Here is a 21,450-nt window from a genome sequence, read left to right on the forward strand (position 1 = left end):
ATAGGAATTTCTAGATTGATAGTTGCACTGGAGATGCCATAGTTTAGTTAAATTTGTTCCAGTAGAGATTATATTTCCACAACAGTAGCAACTGGAATTACCACCTGAGCAAACTTACATCAATTGTATATTCTGCAAAATATAGCCAACATTTTCACAGATTTAAAAAAGAAAAGAAAAGAAAAGAAAGTTAAACAAGGATATCTTAGGAATATCCACTGCTGCACCTTGAGTCTGGGAATTGTGTAACTGTTAATGATACTCCATTGTGACAATTAGTCTGGCTTCAATTGGCCAAACCTGTGTCTTTCCTTCATTTGTACAATTCAGATACAACTTAAGTTGACTGAACATCTATATTATCCATAAAGCTATAATGAGCAATTATTCATTTTTAGAAAACAGGTTAAACCCAGTTTCCTAATACTATACACTTGAGGCTTATTATAAAAACCACATCCACTCTGCTGCACCTGAAGTAAATGCTGTCATTTGTTCCCTGTCACTTCAGGATTCCATCATCTCCACTTAAACAGCAAACACATTTTGAGGGCAGCATCTACGCTTCCATCTTTACCTAAGAGAGAAGGGTCCTCATCAGTGCATTAATAAATGCCTTAAAGAAACGCCATGTTGCCCAGGATGGTCTCGATCTCTTGACCTCGTGATCCACCCGCCTTGGCCTCCCAAAGCACTGGGATTACCGGCATGAGCCACTGCGACTGGCCTATTCCAGTTACTTAAAGCAGGAAAGGTATTTAATATAAGTATTAGGTGTGCACAAAATCAGTGAATCAATCGGGGGGTGGGGTGGGTATAAATCAGGAACTACCTCTTAAACTGTTGGGTCCAAGGACATACTACTGTAGCCCTTATTCAGAAATCAGGTCTTTCCTGCTATTAATATCACTTGACTCCACTGAAGGTAGTGACCAGACACTAAAACACTGATTATGGCCACCCTGCCTGACTGCCCCTTGGGCCCAAGACTGACATTAATAAGAAGAGAGCCTCCACTTCACTTCTACATTTAAACTTTTGCACACATGCCTGTAACTGGCAGAACCTAATTTATACGTAGAATCCAAACATAAAGGACTCCAGCAAATGGGATCAGTTCTGTCCAGAAACAAAGGTATATAGGAGGAATTGGGAATAATGAATACCAATAAGCCATATGCGGGAAAAAGCTGACTCTCAGCAGCTTCCCATCCCAGCATTAAATAACGGGTTCTCTTCTTCAGTCTTTGGAGGCTGTTGGGTTTTTTTAAAAAGCCTTCTCTATTGTTAGTTTTCACTTCCGTGGGTTTTAGCAGAAATAAGTCATAGACTAAATACTTTGTGGAAGGGATTAGAATAATTGCCACCCACATGATGGAGAACTGCACTAGATGTACTACGTGCTTTCTATGCATTTTAACTCATTGAGTACTTATAGCAAATCTTTGAGAAATTATGGCTACAGTTTAAGCAACTTGCCCAAAGTCACAGGGAAGAAAGGCCGGAAGAAAGCGAGGTCAGGAATTCCATGTGGGTGATTAGCTGTGCTGCCGAAAGCCTAAGGTAGGATCTGAATTTTAGAAATGTTTGTGTATATCAGTTCTCTCAAGCTATTTGAGAGGGTGAATAGGAGGTTGTTTCTAATGATGTGTTTGCCACTCTATTTGAGTAGTTTCCTATGTTCTAGTCAAATCTAGGGCTCAAATCTCTGCATAGATGCTCAACTGTAGTAGAGAAGACTGAGCCAGACCAGTGAGAATCTAGCACATGTATGGAATATTCACAAAGCATGTTTATTAAATAGTAAAATCATTATGGCAGTAAGTGGTTCTATCATGGCAGAGACATTGATGAGGGGAATTAGTTATTATTATTATTATTATTAAAAAATTCAATGTCTTCTAATTTGCTTCTGGCTCCCAGAAGGCTCCCAGTGGCTTTCCTATGCATTAAATAATTAAAGAAAACGTCTCAACATATTTAATACTTGCTATATATATTGTGGTGACCAAATTTTACTTCCCAAGGGAAGCTTGGTCATGATCTGCATTAAAAACTAATAATTGCCTGATTCTAAATGTAGTCAGCAGTTTGGAAACTTCATTACTCCACTGACTGCCTTACGGTCCTGATAAAATACACAGTTTTGGAAATAAAGCATTCAGGTTGGCCATTTCCAGATTTCCTTTGCTTTATCTGCAGAAGGAACCACCACAAGCTCACAGCAGAGTTCACACTAGTCAAGTAGTTAGATAACAACTATCAGGAATTTCTGCCAGTGAAGCAGTATGGTGCGGGGAGGAAAACGGTCTGACTTGAAATCCCAAGCCCTGTGTTTCAAAGCTCACTCCATCACTTATTGGGAGATCTTAGCCAGTCCTTTCAGGGGGTTAATTTTAGCCAAACTCCTAAGAGAAAATTCAGCTGCTACCCAAGAAGACTGAGACAAATCATTCATTGCTACCATCATTTGGGCTCATTAAAAAGCAGTAGAAAGTGGAAACAAATCTCAAAAAGACTGATGGGCCCCCTTCCTCTACTTATATTATAGAAAGTAAATGTGGTTCCTTAAAGGCCTAATGGCCTTTAATACTCGTCTTCTTTTTGCCCATCCTGGTAAACGACTTTCAAGAAAAGCTGCTTATTTTAAAACCATAAATCATTTCACAAAGAGAACTCAATTCTCTTTCACTCCTGTCAAGATGTTGTCAACAAGAAGGCATGCCCATAAACAATTTACCATCTGGTTAACTGAATTTGTCGAGGAGAAGGAAACAGGGCAACAGTGAATGAGAGTCACCCCTTTCCCAGCTTCCAGCCAATCACTGAGAAAGTCTGTGGGATCCTGCAGGGATCCTTAATATAACTGGGTCATGAGAGAACATTGTTACAGAATAGATACTGCCTGCTATGGAATTTTTTTTTTTAGTTTCAGTTTAGTTTTTATCTGTCTACAGGAGACACTTATCCTAATGCACCAATCGTTTTGATTGTCATTTTCTTGGACATTTTAATTTTCAGATAGAGTTGATACACTTAGGTTCACTGGGCTTCATTCGAAGAATTGATTGTTAGCTAATTTTTGTTTGCTTTTTGGCACTGTGTGTTTTTTAATCTTTTATTTTTAACTGTACCAAGGTTATTTGACAATCATAAGAGAAGGGGAAAAAGTCAGTCCCGATTAAAAATCAAAACAGGTTTGAAAACCTGCAGCAAAATCTGAGCCTTATATATGGTCAGGTGCATCATTTAAATTCATGGAATTTGAACAGTCAGTGGTTATAACATGAATTAATGTTACTTTGCTCTGCTCAATAAGTAAAAAAAAAATCCTTTGGGCCCGGCCTTACACCTTCACATAATTATAGCTCTGTTGTTGGAGGAATTCAAGACAGCCTTGAGAAGAAGAGTGAAGGAGACTGTATGTAGCAGGTGGGGTTCCCAAGGAAGCAGACTCTTGAGACAGAGCAGCATACTAGAGGCTTACTTGGGAGGGTTTTTGCAACTGACATCTGTGGAAAACATAGAAAAAAACAGAACTGGTAGGGGGAGAAGTGCAGCCATTGTGAAATCTCAAGGGAAGCCTAAACTGAGCCTGCAACCCATCGGAGCCGATCTGAGCTGGAGTAAGGTGTCTAAGATTTCCTACCCCAATAACTGTCAGTCATCGGTAAGTATTGCCTGGAGAAAAGGACGGAACCATGGCAAAGCACTCTCGCTTCAACCTGGGCAACAAGCAAGGAGCTACCAGTAAGGCTCCCTGCCGATAGAACCAGAGCATTTCCAGGAGCGCCAAGCACACAGGCAAGCCTTGCTCTCCGCGGTGGCGTCTGTCCATCCTAACGGCCCGTGTGTCAGACTCTTCCATGTCTCCTTTCTCTCATACTCGGTTGTTCTTTATCCTATTCTCTACCTGTAATTGTTACATGTGGATAAGCCACCTACTCCCAGTTTCCATCATAAGGGTTACTAAATATTTCAATTCTTGAAAATCTAAGTAATTAATGTGTATACATTTTGGCAGTGATGCTTGGTATGAAGAGTGAGGATGACAGGCATTTCCAGCATAGTGGAGGATGGTGGAGGAGAGAATTTAAATTCCCTTTAAATGACACCACTATATGGGTGCATATAATTAACCCTTTTATTGCCACTGGTGGGTGATGATAACATGAAAAATTTGCAAGAGAGTGTGCTCTACCAGCTCTTCCAGAGACATCCACGGAACCTCCAAAGAAAACTATTGTTTCGAATCTTCCCTTAAGACAAGCGATAAATGAGGCCACCCAAGGAATATGGCAGGAATGGTGTAACCAGTCTCAAAGCTACTTCACTCCTGGTCACATGAGAAGGTCCCCTTCTCTGTCTGAGATTTTCATGGAAGGGCAGACTCGGGATGTTTGCCGTCATTCCAGGAGCATGGAAAAGCACTTATTTCTACCAGGAGTGACAGAACAGGAAAGAAAGAATGTTGGATGGGGTCCACATAACAAAGCAACTGTATTTACTAGACACTGTGCTAGTAACTTTAAATTAATTCTCACACCAACACTGAGCTACACGTTTTTGTTACACCTTTTAAAAAATATGAAACTAGACATTAAAGAGGTGAAGTTATTTGACTAGCGGACACAGCTGGTAAGTGAACGAGTCAATATTTGAACGCCAAAGCTAATGCCATTCCTACCATGTCTATGCCATGATGATTCTTAAATGACTTTTAATTACATCAATTCAACTTTCTAATACTTGGAGGGATAATATTTTCAACTACTTGTTAATGCTTTTAATAACTTTTTGGTGTAGATGAAAATTTTTTATAGCTTACAAATTACACTTGATCAGTTAAACTTGTACCTATGCCAGAAATGATTTGTATGTTCAAAATGTATTTACATTTATCTACCAAAACATGCTGCTTATTCTTCCCTAAAAATGAGTCACACCACTATTTACTTGCCCACTTTATTGTTTTGTAAAACAGTTTTGTTTTGCCTATTAGAATGTTAGTCTTTTTTTTTTTTTTTCCTTTTTTTTTTGAAACAGAGTCTCACTCTGTGGCTTAGGCTGGAGTACAGTGGCACGATCTCGGCTCACTGCAACCTCTGCTTCCCAGGTTCAAGCGAGTCTCCTGCCTCAGCCTCCTGAGTAGCTGGGATTACAGGTGCCTGCCACCACGCCCAGCTAATTATTCTATTTTTAGTATTTCATCATGTTGTACATTTTATATTTCACCATGTTTTCCAGGCTGCTGTCAAACTGCTAACCTCAAATGATTCACCCATCTTGGCCTCCCAAAGTGCTGGGATTATAGGCATGAGCCACTGCGCCTGGCCCAAAATGTTTGTAATTTTGTATAAACATTTTATTTATCTTTCTTTTTATTTTCCTTAAGATGGTTTGTTGTTTACTTTTCGGTTTATGCTGGCTTTTAAAAATAGATTTCCTTTAGATTAATTCATTCAATAGTGACAGCTATATTTGCTGAAATAAACTATTTCAAATGCATCTCTGTAATTTTGAGTTTCTGTCACTATAATTAGTTGAGATTAATAAGAATGTGTGTGTGTGTGTGTGTGTGTGTGTGTGTGTGTGTTTCTCACAAGTGACTTCGCCTTTGATTTTCTTACATTTAAACAATATTAATGATGTTCTTTGAACTGCCAGGTAGAATTTTAATGTTAGCAATACAAATACCACCAAATACTTGTATTATATTTACTTTGATAAAATCCTTTTAAAATATTACTTTGGTCCTCTATAGGGGTAGCATAATATTTAAAACTAACTTTAAAAAATTATTTTGCTAATTTGGTTGCATTTTAATAAATTCCCTTTACAGAATTAATGAACTTTTAAAGATTTCATAACAAACAGCTAACTAATGAAAAGCGTAAATAACAGCTTATAAAAGAATAGATAATGATGCCTCAATCTGAGTCCCAAGGACCACTTTCCAATTACACAATTACAAGCCATTAATTTAAAATATCAATCATTAGACTATTACCAATTATTGGAAATGTGTATTATATAAATATCTTAATAAAGCAATGTTGATTGTATTCAGGTGTCTTATGTGATCAAACAAAACTAGTGTTCACTGGCAGGTATTCTTAGGCAACCACTTTAAACACTAAATATTTTGAAATTAACATTCCATTGTTACCTGCTAAATAGTGGTTTATAAATGTGTTGAAGGTCCTGGAAAGAAGAATTTCCTAATTATTCTAAAAACTTGTCACCTTTCTTTTTTTAAACCATAATTGTACACTTGTTCAAGGTTCAGATAAAAGTGGCAAAAGCAGGGTTAAAATCTGTTCGATTCCATCAAAAATAAACTACATTTATTATTTAATATTTTTAGCTATACTTTTCATATTCCTTTTCTGTCAAATATTGGAGTTCAATAGCTGTTATGTAAAGGCCTGAAAAAATAAAAATATATTCAATATTTTCAGAAATAATTTTTATTGTAGAAAAATCCATCTTTGATAATTTTTACTGAAATAAAGTATTTTATAAATATTCTATTTAGTAATATAGTTTGCATTTCCTTGTTTTGCGGGAGAGGTGATTCAACTAATGAGTTTTGTTTTCACTTGCTTCTCTTTCTATTCATTTGTAATCTTTCAGCCATAATGGGTTTGACTATATGCCAACCACTGCAGTGAAGACTACATAAGTCATATAATTAAATCCTTAAAAGTATTAGTACCTCATTTCGTGTAGGAGAAAACTGGCAGCTTGGGGACATAAAATAATATCACACAGTTACCAAGTCACAGTTCTTTGTTATTCTGTAAGTCCTGCTTTTAATGATTATGCAGGTTGCTTCCCAAACATATCAAGCTTAAGGTTATTATAACTAATGGAAACATGTTAGCCTGTATATTAAAGTCAATGAAACTGAGTGTTTACATATTTGCTCTATCTATCCTGTACACATCTTCCTGAATTTTAAAAGAACACAGAACATAAATCAGTCCAATGAGCTAAGTCAAAACTACATAGAAAATGAGCAAGCGTAAAACAGAATTTAAGGTCCAAAATAACTTGGGAGATCAACCAAATACCTGTGCTTTTGACTAGAAGAAACAAGCCAGAGAGAGAAGTGGTCTTACCCAAGATATAAAGGAGATTTGAATTATGTAGCCCAATTTTTTGCACACTAATTCCACATATTTTCAGAAAGTAGCTGACATTTATTGAGCACTTTATATGTGTCAGGCACTGTGAAGTATGGTTACTGCTGAGGTGAGTATTGTTATTAACCCATGTACAGATAAGAAAACTGAAGCATGAACATGCCCAAGGACCAAGGTTAGTATGAGCCCAGACTTGAGTTTAGCTGTACACAGCATTGTACTCACAATATTGGGAGTCATCATGTTTGCATAATACAGCTTCCCATCCAATAGGCTACAGTCTTAATAGACACTGTTGCTCTCTGTTAGATATAATCGGCTTCCATTACAAAACAGTTCACTTCTTGGATCATCTTACTTCAGATACACTAATAAGCAATCTGTGTTCCAACTAATGAGGGCAGACATGTGAAATATTTAAAAACAGGAGAGCCGAGGCCAACCAATCAAAACAGACACTAGTCCAAATAGAATAGAGATTGGCAGTAGACCACAAGAATGCCAGTACCCATTGATACTTGCCAAATAACTGTCCTGAAACCAATTAAATCATGCAGTCAGGACTGAGAAAGTATTTTTTCTCCATCATCAAATATTCGAACTTCTGCATTTATTGAGCAAGGAAAAGACGTAAGTAGAAAGGAAAATAATGCTAAAACAGACCATAATGAGTGAATTGCTTTGAGACTATTAACTACCACAAAGTGTGCAGAAAGTAAACAACATCACCCAGCTGAAGAGGGTGCATGTCTCTTAATAACAACCAGATTACAAAGTTAATAATGATGTTGATTGAAAAAAGTAACTGCATGACAGGTGGCAGACTATTGCATCTGCATTGCAGAGACATTAAAATGTTCTTCCATTTGACTGCTACCATCCCCACTCTCAGCAAACCACGTGTGGATTTAGATGCCATACTTGGTGGTGTACCTAAATAAAATAAAACTGTGTCTTAATTAAAATGATAGATTTCTGAAACAGAAAATCAGAAATGTATTACCCTTTTTTTTTTTTTTTTTAGACAGGGCTTTGCTTGGTTGCCCAAGCTGAAGTGCAGTGGCACAATCAGAGCTCAGTATAACCTTGATCTTCTGGGCTCAGGTGATCCTCCTGCTTCAGCCTCCCAAGTATCTGGGACTATAGGAACATGTCACCATATTTGGCTATTTTTTTTTTTAGAAAGAGATGTGATCTGGGGTCTGACTGTGTTGCCCAGGCTGGTCTGGAAATCCTGACTTCAAGCAAACCTCCCACCTTGGCCTCCCAAAGTGCTGTGATTGTAGGCATGGGCCACTGCACTCAGCTTATCTTGATTTTGTTTTTAGCATTTTGATTTCCAGTGTCTTCTGAATGCTCATTCCTGATGCTCTTTTGATGTCCACCTATTCTGAATTAACTTTCAGCAATAACCACACCTATATGTACTCTAATGACCGGATAGAATGTATACTACACTATAAGGAAGTCTGTTCTCTTTCTGTTCAACAATGTTTTTCAATGATCCCACTTGCCATGATAAAAAAGCCCTGCCATGTTTGTGTGTTATCTATCCCATGGCACCTCATCTTCCCCAGCTTTCCCCCCAGAAACAATAGAAAATAATGAAATGAAACACTTTCTGATAGACTAGTCGTGATAATGGTTGTGTAAATTATTGAGTGTTATGAGGAATTCTGTATGCTAATTACCTTTAAATAGATCATCTCTACCTGCAGTTCTGACCTTAATACATGGGAAATCTGGTGTTCATCATAAAAAGGTGGCAATTTGTCACCATGTGCTTTTGAATTACATCTGCATGAAAAATACATGGTGCTTAATGTCATTTATTCAATGCATATGCAGTGCCAGATACTGTGTCAACTACTACACATGCCTTTAATTTTGACAACCAGCATTTGAGTTAGACATCATAGTCCCCATTTTAGTAAAAGTACACTGATAACCATAAAGTGAAAGTTATTGCCAAGGCCAACTGGCAGGTCAGTGACTGAAGCAGAATTCCAAAGTCAGTCACCTTGATTTCCAAATGATTTTTTAGTAACTACCACTCTCCACTCCCTTCTTCTTTATGGGTATATGATTTCTAGGAAAGATTATTTATTCTCATGGCAATAACCAAGATAACACAATGTGAACCTTTAAATGGTATTTGCTATATTTTTATATGGGATATGACATAGTGAATAATGACTGTCTCTTAATTTTGCTGATGAAAATGAAAAAAAAAAAAGAATCTCTCTCAGCTTTCCACATGTGAAGAATTCATTTTGACTGGCAAACTGTCAAAATGTTTAACTGTGTCTACTTGTGCTTTGTGGACTTTTCACGATGGTGATATTTTGTTGCAAGATGATTTATAAAGATATCTCTTTGTATGTTTTTCTGCAGGTTGGTTCAGTTTTGAGATTGTCTGTAATTTATAACAAGGATGTTCTTGACTGGGTGTGGTGGCTCACACCTGTTATCCCAGCACTTTGGGAGGCCGATGGGGGAGGATCACCTGAGGTCAGGAGACTAGCAGAGTCAACATGGTGGAAACCCCGTCTCTACTAAAAATGCAAAACACTAGCTGAGCATGGTGGTGGGTACTTGTAACCCCAGCTACTAGGGAAGCTGAGGCTTGAACCTGGGAGATAGAGGTTGCAGTGAGCCAAGATTATGCCACTGCATTCCAGCCTGGGTGAGAGTGAAACTCCATCTCAAAAAAAAAAAAAAAAAAAGAAAAAGAAAAAAAGAAAAGAAAAAAGAAAACGAAAAAGAAAGAAAAGAAAAAAGAATGTTTTTCAAGTCATAATAATTGTTCTCTCAGCACACCTTGTGAACATAGACATATCCTGATTCCATCTAAATCTTTCAAATTAGATGTGTGGCTACCAAATAACCAGAAAAACAAAATTTCTCTTAAAAATGTTGATGGGTAACCAAGAGATTTTTAAGAAAATACATATATTTGGGTTTTTCTCATACAATGCATACTGTGTTGTTTGAGCAAGGCTAATTTTGCATAATTCAGAACTCCATAGCTCTTTCTGATTCTTTATTTTTTTTAAAGCCATCTGGCAATAAGAGACTGACAGTATGGCTCTTGTGCCCTAGGTGGGCACCCACCAGGGCCTGAGCGTGGCTCTCAACACTGGGCGAGTTACAGCAATTGATAGATGTTCTCTTTCTCCAGAGGCCCCAGTGTATAAGCATGAAGCAGACTCACGAAAAAATTACAATACATAGATTCTAAAAATAGAAGTATTTTAAAGTTATATCGACTGCACAATAGGGTCAGGTGTGATTCCAGCAGCTTTAGAAGAGGGGCATTTGACTTGCGTCTTAAAGGAAAAATACGTCATCAGGCAAAGGAGAGTGTCATAGGATGAAAGACCTTGAGCAAATATACGGTGGTTTGAAGGAGCTTGAGATTCCAGGAACATAAACTGAAAGAATTTTGTTTGCTCATATCAAATATATATCTAATCGAGAGCATGTAATGGAGGAGGAGGCAATACTGGAAAGGGATGTCAGGAGGCAATGTATAGCAGAATACCTATGTCACACAAAGTTTGAATTCTGTCTTGCAAGCAATACAAATGCATATTTTGAAAGCACTACAGTATCATACTCAGGCATTCTTTACAGATTATGACCCTTTGTCCTTCAATGTGTTGGAAAGGCTAATGTAGAAAAAGACTAGAGGAAGGGTCTTAACCAAGTCAGAGTCAGAACCAAGAGGAGAAACCAGTTGAGAGACCCTTCTAGCTGGAACTAGCAGAATCCTAGGCTGATTATTTAAATACAGCGATGTGAGTGCTCAAAGAAAGCAAAGAGGCAGAAATAGCCCAGGCCAGTGTTAAAAACCGGCAGCTTCCAAGAAAGATTTTTGATATGCAAAATTTAACTCCCCTGGAAAACATTCTTATTCAGCACCAGAATTTACCAGGCCTCAGTGCGTATTTGTTGAATGAAATCAAAACTAAACCAACACAGACCTATCCTATCCCAACTAGGGAGTTTAGAAGACTTTCTGAGCCAGCATAGTTTTATATTAGGCAAAGAGTGACCCAATATGGAGGTTTATTATGTCATTGAAATAACAAGAATTACCCTAAGGATATATTGGGGTTATCACCTAGTTTAGACTTCATACCAAAAAAAAAAAAAAAAAAAAAAAAGGACAGATATGATTACCAGTTGGTATGTGTGTGCTAAAATGGCATATAGTTTGGGATATTACCATAAAAAGCTTTTGTATCCTTAACTTTCAGTAGAACCAATGAAAATAAAGCTTATAAAAAAAAAAAAAAGGAGGAAAATACAGAATTGCCCTTTTTAGTCTTCCAAAAAAAAAAAAAAAAGGAAAGAAAGAAAAGGAAGCTTATATAATATCCCCTAAAGCACAGTCTTTATCTATGCTATGGAACAAAATAAAAGCATAAATTCAGAAGCCCGTTTTCTAATGCCCTAATAGATTGTGACATATGTGCTTTTTCAGCAGAATCTACAAAATACTTAGAGCAACATCTCAAGTAGGAAACAAATTTGTTACTAAAAATAACTCAAGAACTTTTAGTAGTTCTTTCAGCTCACCCTATGGGTATAGACATAACTTGATTCCATCTGAAACTTTCAAATCAGATAAAAGTGCAGCCATCAAATAATCACAAACAGTTTTATAAAAAGTAGTAATGGAAGACCAAGGGCTTTGAAAGACAGAAATTTTGAGATTTCTAAAATGTTCCCTTGATTTGCCATAAATAATAATATATGCATCCCATGAGAAGTTATGATAGCTCCATCATGAAAAATCTGAAGGCTACTCCATCTCAGGGATACTCAACTTATTAAGAGGCAGAAAAACAATTAAGAGTCCAAAGAGTCATGTTAAGGGGTAATTCCCAACTCTGCCATTGACAGGATTTGTAGCTATAGTCTAATCACTTAATTTCTCTTGAAGCTACATTTTAAAATCTGTAAATTAAAATAATGCATCTTACAGGGTTATTTTAAAGACAAAGTCCAAACATATGTATCACACAATTTGCATGTGATCTATATAAACATAGGTTGTTAGTAATCGTCAGGTGCCATTATTAACTCTTTTAGATTGATTTCCATTGTGATGCTTAATAAAAATATAAGAGGCTGCATGTGTAATTACAAAATACAATTTCTAAGTTTTCAAATACTTGGTGGAAATTTGAAATTTTAATTAAAATTAAATTCTGTCTTTATCGATGTACTCTCTCATTGCTGCATCTATTAAAAAGCAAAAACATGTAATATATGACAGATGTGTCCATTTTACCAACAGGTAGAAACATCTGTCACTTTAGATGTCCTGTTAATTTAATGATGTAAAGTGATTACACGGGCTCTGAAACACTGGAATGCATTATGTGTTTATTACCTGATCTGTGAGTTCCTTAATGGCTCACAGATATTTTTCCTCTGAATTCCTGGAAGACCCTAACATAGTGCTGTAGAAAGTAGATAAATAGTAAATATGTCAGTCGAAGAGGTTTGTTCAGGGACATAGTGAGGGAGAAGATATGCTTAATTTGGCTAAGAACATATTTCATTATTCTGTGAGGCCTCTGAACTCAGCCAATCACTAAGCTTAGTGTTTGGAACAGAGTAGGAGGACGCTAATGAATTATTTTGAATTAATATTGGTATTTTTTGACTAATGGTTTAGTGTGCATAGGATAAGGTCTGTTACTCTTGGCAAAAGTACCCAAGAATAGCATGGACATTACTTTAGATAAAATCCCCCAAATGTAATATGCATTGCCTGCTAACACTATCTTTCATAGTCAGTGTTCCAACAGAGATTTTACAAACAAGTAATACTAGCTAACTGAAACCTCATACATTTATTTCTTGATTCAATCTCTGTCAAATATATCATTAATGAAATGGCCAAGAGGGGCTTGGAAAAGGAGTTCTGAAAAATCATATGAGACTAATCAGAATTGAACTTGAGGATATGAATAGATATGTTTCCATGAGTGCCTATTGAAAGGATGGATGAATGTGCTATAAACAATTCTGATGAAGAAAAGTTCTATGAGAATTCTTAAAGAAAACTGACATTTAAAACCAGTAGTGTGGCTGGGCATGGTGTCTCATGCCTGTAATCCCAGTGCTTTGGGAGGCTGAGGCAGGATGATCGCTTGGGTCCAGGAGTTCAAGACCAGCCTGGGCAACACATTGAGACCCTGTTTAAAAAAATTAAAAAATTAAAAAATAAAACCAATAGCATCTTTTATGAAATAGGGAAAAAGACTATTCTGATTGGATAAGTACAATGGCATTATCTGTATCCTAAACAACATAGATTTCATCAACGTAAAATAAGATGCTCTGTGTAAGTATGTACACCTAAAAGATATTCATAGGAACACACAATTTACTTGGGAAATTTAAAAGAACCCGGGAATTACATATAAACTTCTCACACAAAAAGGATCAAATGGACTTTCTTCATGATAGGAGAATACAAAAATCCTATTACCTCCTTTATTCCTGCCCTCCTGCATCAAGAAGCAGCCCTCGTTTCTTTTACATTAACAGCACAAGTATTGACTGTATCCCAATGAACTTACTCAGATAAACACAATGTGGTTTTCTTTTAAAATAAGACTTTACTGAATATATCAACAAGGTACTGTATAGTGTAGAGTGAAGTTTGTCGTTTACAAAGTGTGCGACATGATAGGTCTCAGAGGATGTGTGATGCAGAATCTTCCAGCCCCTTGTCAGAGAGAACACGCTAAACAGAAACCAGAAGCAAATCAGCATATGGTTCAAACAAGAACAAATCATCAGGTTAACTTTCAGTGAATATACACTAGTCCCGTGAAGGACACTCAGTTGGCGATGCCTTCATCTTGCCTTTAACAGTTATAAATCTTACATTCCAGGAACACCTTTACAAACACCCCCGTGTGTGTGTGTGTGTGTGTGTGTGTGTGTGTACACCACGTGCATGTTTGATAGTAATTTTAAAATGCCTGTTGCAATGGTCTTGCTTTGTGCTCTTCTGGTGGGTATGCAGCTAGGAAAAAAAAAAAAAAAACTATAGAAAAAAATCTGATTTGTTGTAACAACGGTATCAGACATGTACAAAACTTTCTCCACAGTGACAAGCATTCCCCACTGCTAGAAACTGTCTTTTGCCCCTGCTGAAGAAAACAGAGAAGGATCTAGGTTATACCTTCTTAGCATTCATATTTTACTTTAAAAAGAGCATCAGGCAAGGTTTGACAAGACCAAGAACTGTTTTGTCCTGTGTATCTTTTTCCCTTTGGGGAACTGTTTTCTGCTTTGCTTTCCCATGCGGCTGGAATGGTAAGTCGTGAGCAAAACTGCTATTCTCATGTTCTAAGTTAAAATGTAATGTCTCATTGCTATAGGTTAGAGAAAAATGCTCTAAGCAAAGACACCAATGGAAATTAACCACTTCACTTTTCAAAAGCTGCGATGGCCTCTGCAGCCGAGATCTGCTGATCAAGTGAAGCATCCACTCCCTGTAGACTACAATATTGCCTCGTGTTCAGAACGGACGCTTTGCTCGCAGCATGAAGTTGTCCTCCCCGGTGGGGAAGGAAGTTCTGATTTGTGTAAAATGACTAAGACCATTATGATAGGTGCCAGTAGAAAATGGAGCTGTAATATTAGCTACTTCATTAATACTTTTTATCAGACTGGTCACATTATACTTTTTGTTTAACCTCAGGGAAAATGTCTAATATATTTTCAACAAACATCCAGATAATTAGAAATATTTCTCACAGGGGAGAATGTTTTTCATTTGATACACAAGGAAAATAGGCAGGGGATACATTTCTTGTATCTGCCTTCAACTGTCCCATGCAGTGGGCTGCTAACGCATCTGACAGTGTTGGAAAATAGCCCAGAGTCTCTCTATAATCAAACATACCTCCCTAAACAAGCAGGTATTAAAAACCACCCTGGCTATAGACAACTGTCAATATATCCTTGTGATCAAGACTCTGCCTCTTCCTTTTCAATGTCTTCTGTCAGTGACAGTTAGTGACCAGATTCTATCTGAATCACCTCATTTGGTCAGGTAGCATTGAGCTGTTTATCAGCCAGTGAGCACAGCTTTTTTTCCATGGTCTTGGCCTGAACTCTCAACCTTGACTCTTGGCTAATCATCTCAAAATACATCATAATGACAGCAAGAGAGGCCCAAACACAGAGCAGATATATCAGCAAAAATACATTCCTGTGACTACAAATGCCAATCAAAGCAGAATCCCCCAGGGACAGTGGTTCAGCAATTTTCGTAAGACACATTAGACATCACAGATTCCATCACATGCTTTCTATCCTGGTGCAGGTGAGGTTGTAACCAATGGGAGACAGATTTCAATCTTAGCAGTCTTTGTCATGTTGTGCACAAGATGAAAATAAAGCCTATTACTAGATTCAATCTCTTCAGGAACACCTCCCGCAAAGGGACCCTGTCAGACCATCTTAAAGCATTCCACATGACTGTCTCCATTGTACCACTGAAGCCCCAAATAATTCTGTAAACCCCATAAGAAATGACAGGAACCTCTTCATCCTTGTTCTTCCTGGCCCAAAGCAGTTTCAGCAGCCAAAAATCCCACTGGGGGTTAAACATACAATACAAATAAATGAGAATGATTATTTTGTGAATAACAAAAATAAAAACCCTCAAAAGTCAAAGTACCATCATTTGAATGCACAGTTTTATCTACACAGCCAAGGGGAAGAGGACAGTGGAAAGGAATTATCCAGGTAAGTACACAAAACCCCCATGTCATTGTCTTGATTTTCAGTGTCTCACTGCTACGCTGATTATCTTCACAGACTCTTCTCCCTTCCCTGTGTGGACCTAACTTAAAAACAAAAAAAAACAAAAAAAAAAAAACAAAAAAAAAAAAACAAAACAAAACAAACAAACAAAAAAAAAAAAAAACCAGCCAAAACCTTCTAACTAATAGACTAAAACGGAAACCAGAGTCACTTTAGAATTAATTTAAATTAATTCATAGCTAAGTTCAGCTCTACTGACTGCACAGTTTCAATTCTTGCATCTACGACTTACAGTTGCAGTTGTATTTTCTGCTTATTTGGAGGGACAAGGGAGATTAAAACATATAAGTTGGGGTATATTATGAAAGAGAATAAAGCTCTTACTATAAAGAAAAAGTTGCATAGCATTTTATACCTAAACTTTTACAAAGAAGACACATCACAGTTTTATTCTGCTGAGAGACAGAGAGAGAGAGCAAGTAAGATGATTGTGACATTTTCTTCATGGGTCTCTATAATGGCCAGTGGTGAAAGAAATATGAAGCACAGAGTGAAATGTTTAAATATGATATTAAAAAGACTTTTTTTCTTAAGGGAGTCATTTTTGATAATGTACGTGATCCATAGCCCTTCTATATCTAAGGATGGAGAAGATTAAATTACGTGTTTTCTGAAGATGCTGCCTCAAAAATCTCTGGAATTAAGCATGGACGTCCCTCTCTTTTCTATGTTCTACTCTGCAAGGATTAGGGGAACAAGTCTTCACTCACTCTCTGCCTTGTGTTTCATGGGTTGTCCTGCTAACATAAGACTGATTATCCCTCCACAATTTTCGAAGTAGAGGAACATCCATGATGGAAAAGGAACAAATGAAATTTCAAAAGTGGAACAAGATCAAAGTCAGTCCAAGTCGGAAATCAGGCATTGCTTTCAAAAAACTTCATTATTTTGGCCATCTTTGATGTGTCCTTACAGAATTATTAGCAGTGAAAATTAGTATGCATTTTAAAATGTGTAAGTACATACGAATATTTTGTGCAGCCAAGACTGGCATCCATAATTTTCCTTGAAATACTGAGCAGAGGGAGAAAAACAAAAGTGGCACAAACAATTGATTATGAAAATATATGGGAGATGATTGGAAGACAAGACTTTGCCAAGGGATAAAAGATATTACTTCAAGCTATTTCAACATGATACTGACAAAGTCGGCTGACATTACGGAACCACTGATCATTTGTTTTTGTCTAAATAGCAGGGTAATTTTTAAATAAGACATCGGTGTATTTTCCAAATATTGATCACCTGTTGGTCTATATATCATGTTGACATAGCCTCAATGAATCTACCCAAATAATTCTCGTTATCAAAAATAATTCCATTCAATATAATTCTTCCCTTTATTTTATTAGCCTCTTCTAAAAAAGTATTCTAGAATATATCTCTGTTGAATGTGATTCAACCTGACATATGATTTGAATAGTAACACTTTTAAAGGGAGTTTTCTTTCTACAACATCAGACCGGTCCCTGAAGATGACTGAAATCAGACTCAAGTCTCTTAACTCTGTTATCACATAGGGGCAGGGAAGCACAAAGCGTGATTTTTACGTTCCCAGTCAGAAAGCCAACCCCTGTGTTTACAGGTTTTTTCAAATTTCATCTCAATTTTCTTGATTCTGTCAGGCCGGGTTAACTTATTGCACCGGAACTGACTTCCTCCTGGTGCTTTCAGCATTTCCCACACTGGGTCAAATCAGGGTAACTACCTCCATTCTTACATGCTAGAATTTTTTTACCTGTCTTCCAGACCCGGAGGCATAGAAATCGTGTGAAAATATCTGGGCCATTTCTTGTTTTACGCATATTATTCCTCTTACCCTGATGAGTCAATTTAATCTGCCCTTTCATCTAACCACCAGGAATTTATTCTGACAGCTTCAACAGCAAAGTGGTTGATGTGTATCCTAAGGAAGAATCACTCGTTCTTTTGCCTTGGCATTGGGTTCTCATTGTACAACCCTGTACAGTACTTCAGCATCTATTTTTTTTTTTAAGATTTAAAAAGCAAAGAGTTACAAAACTGTTTGTAATTAACTTGAGATAGAAAAGATAGCACTTTTTTTTTAAATCCCATTATATAGTACACCGTATAAATTACAGAGTATTCAAATGCACAAATGCATCTGTGTAACATTTATCAAATGTAATCTGCGTGTCTTTATGTGCACACACGAGTGTGTTCTCAAGAGTTTAATCGTCGTCCTTGATCACGCTGGGCCTCTGGCTGTCACGTATGGCAGTGCTCCAGGTCTGGCACGCTGCTGTTGCAGTATCGGATGTTGTTGGGGATATGGCAGTCTGTGTAATTAATGCCCCCATTTGGGGTGTAAATGGGCTGCAGTCTGAAATCTCCTTTAAGGAGCTGATCGTTATTTAAGGAGACGATCTGAAAACTGGTTTCTGTCATCTCCAGGATGGAGTTGTCCTTCTTGGTGCCTGCCTCGCAATAATCATCTTTCCGCCGGCCCCGGTTGTATTTCCACTTCTGGGAGGTGTAGCGCCCCTTTTTGTGCATGTGCCAGCAAAAGACGCTGAGCAAGACCACGAGCACGAATATCACAGCGCCCCCGATCAAGCCCGCCAGCAGAAAGGGGGAGCCCACGCTGTGGGATGTCGTCTGCTCGTGGCTGGACGCCGTGTTGCTGCCGTTGTTGAGATAGGAGGCATGGGTAGTGGCCTCTGAACAAATGGTGTCCTCTACCGCGCGGTAGTTAAAAGCATCCAGTGGCACTAAACAAATCCGGTAGGTGGATCGGGGCTCTAGATTCACCAGGCTCAGGTGTTGCTTCTCACCGCTGACTATGCGCTCCTGAACGATGCCCCCTACCAAACTGTGGCCCATTTTCACCCAGGTGAGTTTGTATGCCATCACGGTGAAGAGAGAGAGCCAGCTGACTTGAATGGAAGTATCATTCACGAAATGGATAGAGAGCTGGATCCGTTCAGAGATCGGTGGGGTCACTCTTTCTCTGCCATCCCAGTCAGGAATCGTGGGAAGTTTGGATGTGGGAGGAGTTGGAGGCGTGTGGCTTCTGCTTGGGTTTGGAATGGAGAGGGTGGGAGGCTGCGTGGTCGGAGAAGCTGTACTCGGGGCTGGGGTGAAGAGAGGCAGGCCGGGGGTCGTGGTGGGACACGACAGAAGATTCATATTTAATTCCCTGACGGCCATTCCCCGGACTTGTTCGGGACCTTGGCACATGAAACCCCGCACGTTGAGAGATGAAGGGATATATTTGAGCCATTCCGTGACCCATTTAATACTGCAGTCACAAAACCAAGGGTTATTCCGAGCAGTGAGCTGCTTCAGGTTGGAGAGATTATCAAAAACCCCTCGAGTCAGCATCCGCAGCTGGTTGTTGGAGATATCCAGCCGCTCCAGCTTGCGGAGGTTGGAGAAGGCTGTCAGAGGGATGTGGTTTATCTGGTTGTCCTGCAGATAGAGCCTGATCAGATGTGTACCTGGGAGATCGGGAGGAGGGCGAGACAGCGAATTACGTACGATGGAAAATTCCTTGAGCTTGGTGAGATGGCTGAAGGTGCCCTCGGCGATACCCTTGTTGGTCAGGAGGTTCCCGTCCACAATCAGACGCTCCAAGCTCGTGAGATTCTGGAAGGCCATGTCTGATATGACAGCAATTCGATTTTCATCTACTCTCAGCTCTTGCAAGTCCACTGGAAGCCCAACAGGTACACTGCTCAGGTGATTCTTCGACAAAAACAACAATCTGAGGCTGATAGCCTCCCGGAAGGCCCCGTCTTCCACCCCCACTGTGGATATGGAGTTGTCATCCAGGTGCAGCTCTTCGAGCTTCAAGAGCTGGGCAAGAGCGGCCCGTGAAATGGTCTGAATATTGTTTTCCTGCAAATGGAGAATTCTGACATTCTTGGGAAGGTTCATGGGGAATTCGTCCAGTTGGTTGCCGTACAGGTAGACCGTGTGCACCGACTGTACACTGTGCAGTTCCGCAGGAAATCCAGCATTATTAATTTGGTTGTTGTGGAGGTAGAGTACGGTTACGCCCTCCGGGATCCCAAGAGGCACTGAGGTCAAGCTTCGCTCATTACAGTAGACAAAGTTCCTGTCGCAGCGGCACACACTAGGGCAAGCCAGGAGTTTGGACACCTGTGAGTAAAGCCCCAGGGAAATGATAAGCCAAGACTTCAGGAAAAATGCCCCATGGCTGGGGCACTTTGTGGTCTGTAGGCCCATTTCTGAAGTACAGAAATAAAATACAATGTGGTGGGGAAAATAAAAAGAAAAAAAAAAAAACCGGATAGCAAAATCAAGATGACTGGATGTGGTTCTGTCAAAGTCCAGAACTCCAGCTAGAGAGAACGTCCTGAGGGCGTATGGTAAAATAATCTCCCTGCTGTCCCTGGTCTTATCAGCCTGTGTTGCCCTCTTTGCTGCTGTCCTCCATGTGCAAAAAAATTCAACAGGGAGAATTTTCCACACTGGCAACGGGTGATGGCAAGTTATCAGCCGAGTCAACACAAGCCCAAGTGGGCAGGCAAAGCTCTCTTCTTCTTTCGTAGGTCAAGCCAGGCTTGATTAGCCTACAAACTCCTTGGTTAAGCTCAATCTGCAATCTGTAGTAGGGGAAAAAAAAGAAGAAATGATCAGTTAAAGGTAGTAATGAAAGAAGAGCCAGTGTGACCCCGAGCCTTTCAAAAACAATGAGATTGGGACAAATGTTAAGAGGCGGGGGATGGCATTAAGTGGCATTTCAAATAACGGGAATTTAGTTGAAAAGGTATTCAGGAAATAATATAGTATCTTCAAAAGAATATCATGCTGTTACCTGTCACTATCAACAATTGTATTGTGAATTTTATATCCCAATCAGTACCTTCTCTTTCTATCTAATATTTATCTATTTGCATATCCAAACACTTAATTGTAACAGGCACATTGCTGAATCCAGTCAATCAGTTAATGACAATTATCTACAAATCCTACTGTTCGTAGTCTTGTTTCAAGGTGGAGGTGATGACTGACAGCTAGCAAAAGTGAACGGAGAAATGTGAAGCCCTGCATACTTACGTATTTTACAAATGCAAAATGGAGACTAATAAAGTCACTTAAAAAGATGCATCCTTACTGAAAAATTATTCCAAGTGGATTATATTTCCAAATACATTTACTATATATGAACTTTCATATACTAGCCATTAAATAACTGTAGCTGAGTAAGTTGCCATTTCCCTTTAAAATGTATTTTAAAACTCTGATACAAAAGCTTATTCATGCCTAATGGAAAATTTTAGAAAATAAAATATAAAGAATATAGTATAATGGTGATAGAGATTATTCATGAAATAATCACCCAGAGGTAACTGATCCGATTTGCATACTTACCTCCCTTTTTTCTACACATATACTTAACAAAATTGGAATCATTATTTATTTTTCTCTTTGTTACTAAACATGTCAT

General features: G+C 38.4%; 1 protein-coding gene across 3 annotated transcripts in view; it reads right to left on the reverse strand.

Annotated features, from left to right (window-relative positions):
* Positions 1-6,788: 6,788 nt before the first annotated feature.
* Positions 6,789-21,450, reverse strand: part of FLRT2 (fibronectin leucine rich transmembrane protein 2) — a 106,190-nt gene continuing 91,528 nt past the window's right edge. For all 3 annotated transcript variants that reach the window (XM_003924620.4, XM_074392875.1, XM_074392874.1), the window contains exon 2: positions 6,789-20,605. In XM_003924620.4, coding sequence (XP_003924669.3) covers positions 18,243-20,225 — 1,983 coding nt within the window. In that variant the 5' untranslated portion in view covers positions 20,226-20,605 and the 3' untranslated portion in view covers positions 6,789-18,242. The remainder of the gene's footprint in view (positions 20,606-21,450) is intronic.

Source organism: Saimiri boliviensis, chromosome 2 (genome assembly GCF_048565385.1).
Source record: "Saimiri boliviensis isolate mSaiBol1 chromosome 2, mSaiBol1.pri, whole genome shotgun sequence".
Taxonomy (NCBI): Eukaryota; Metazoa; Chordata; class Mammalia; order Primates; family Cebidae; genus Saimiri; species Saimiri boliviensis.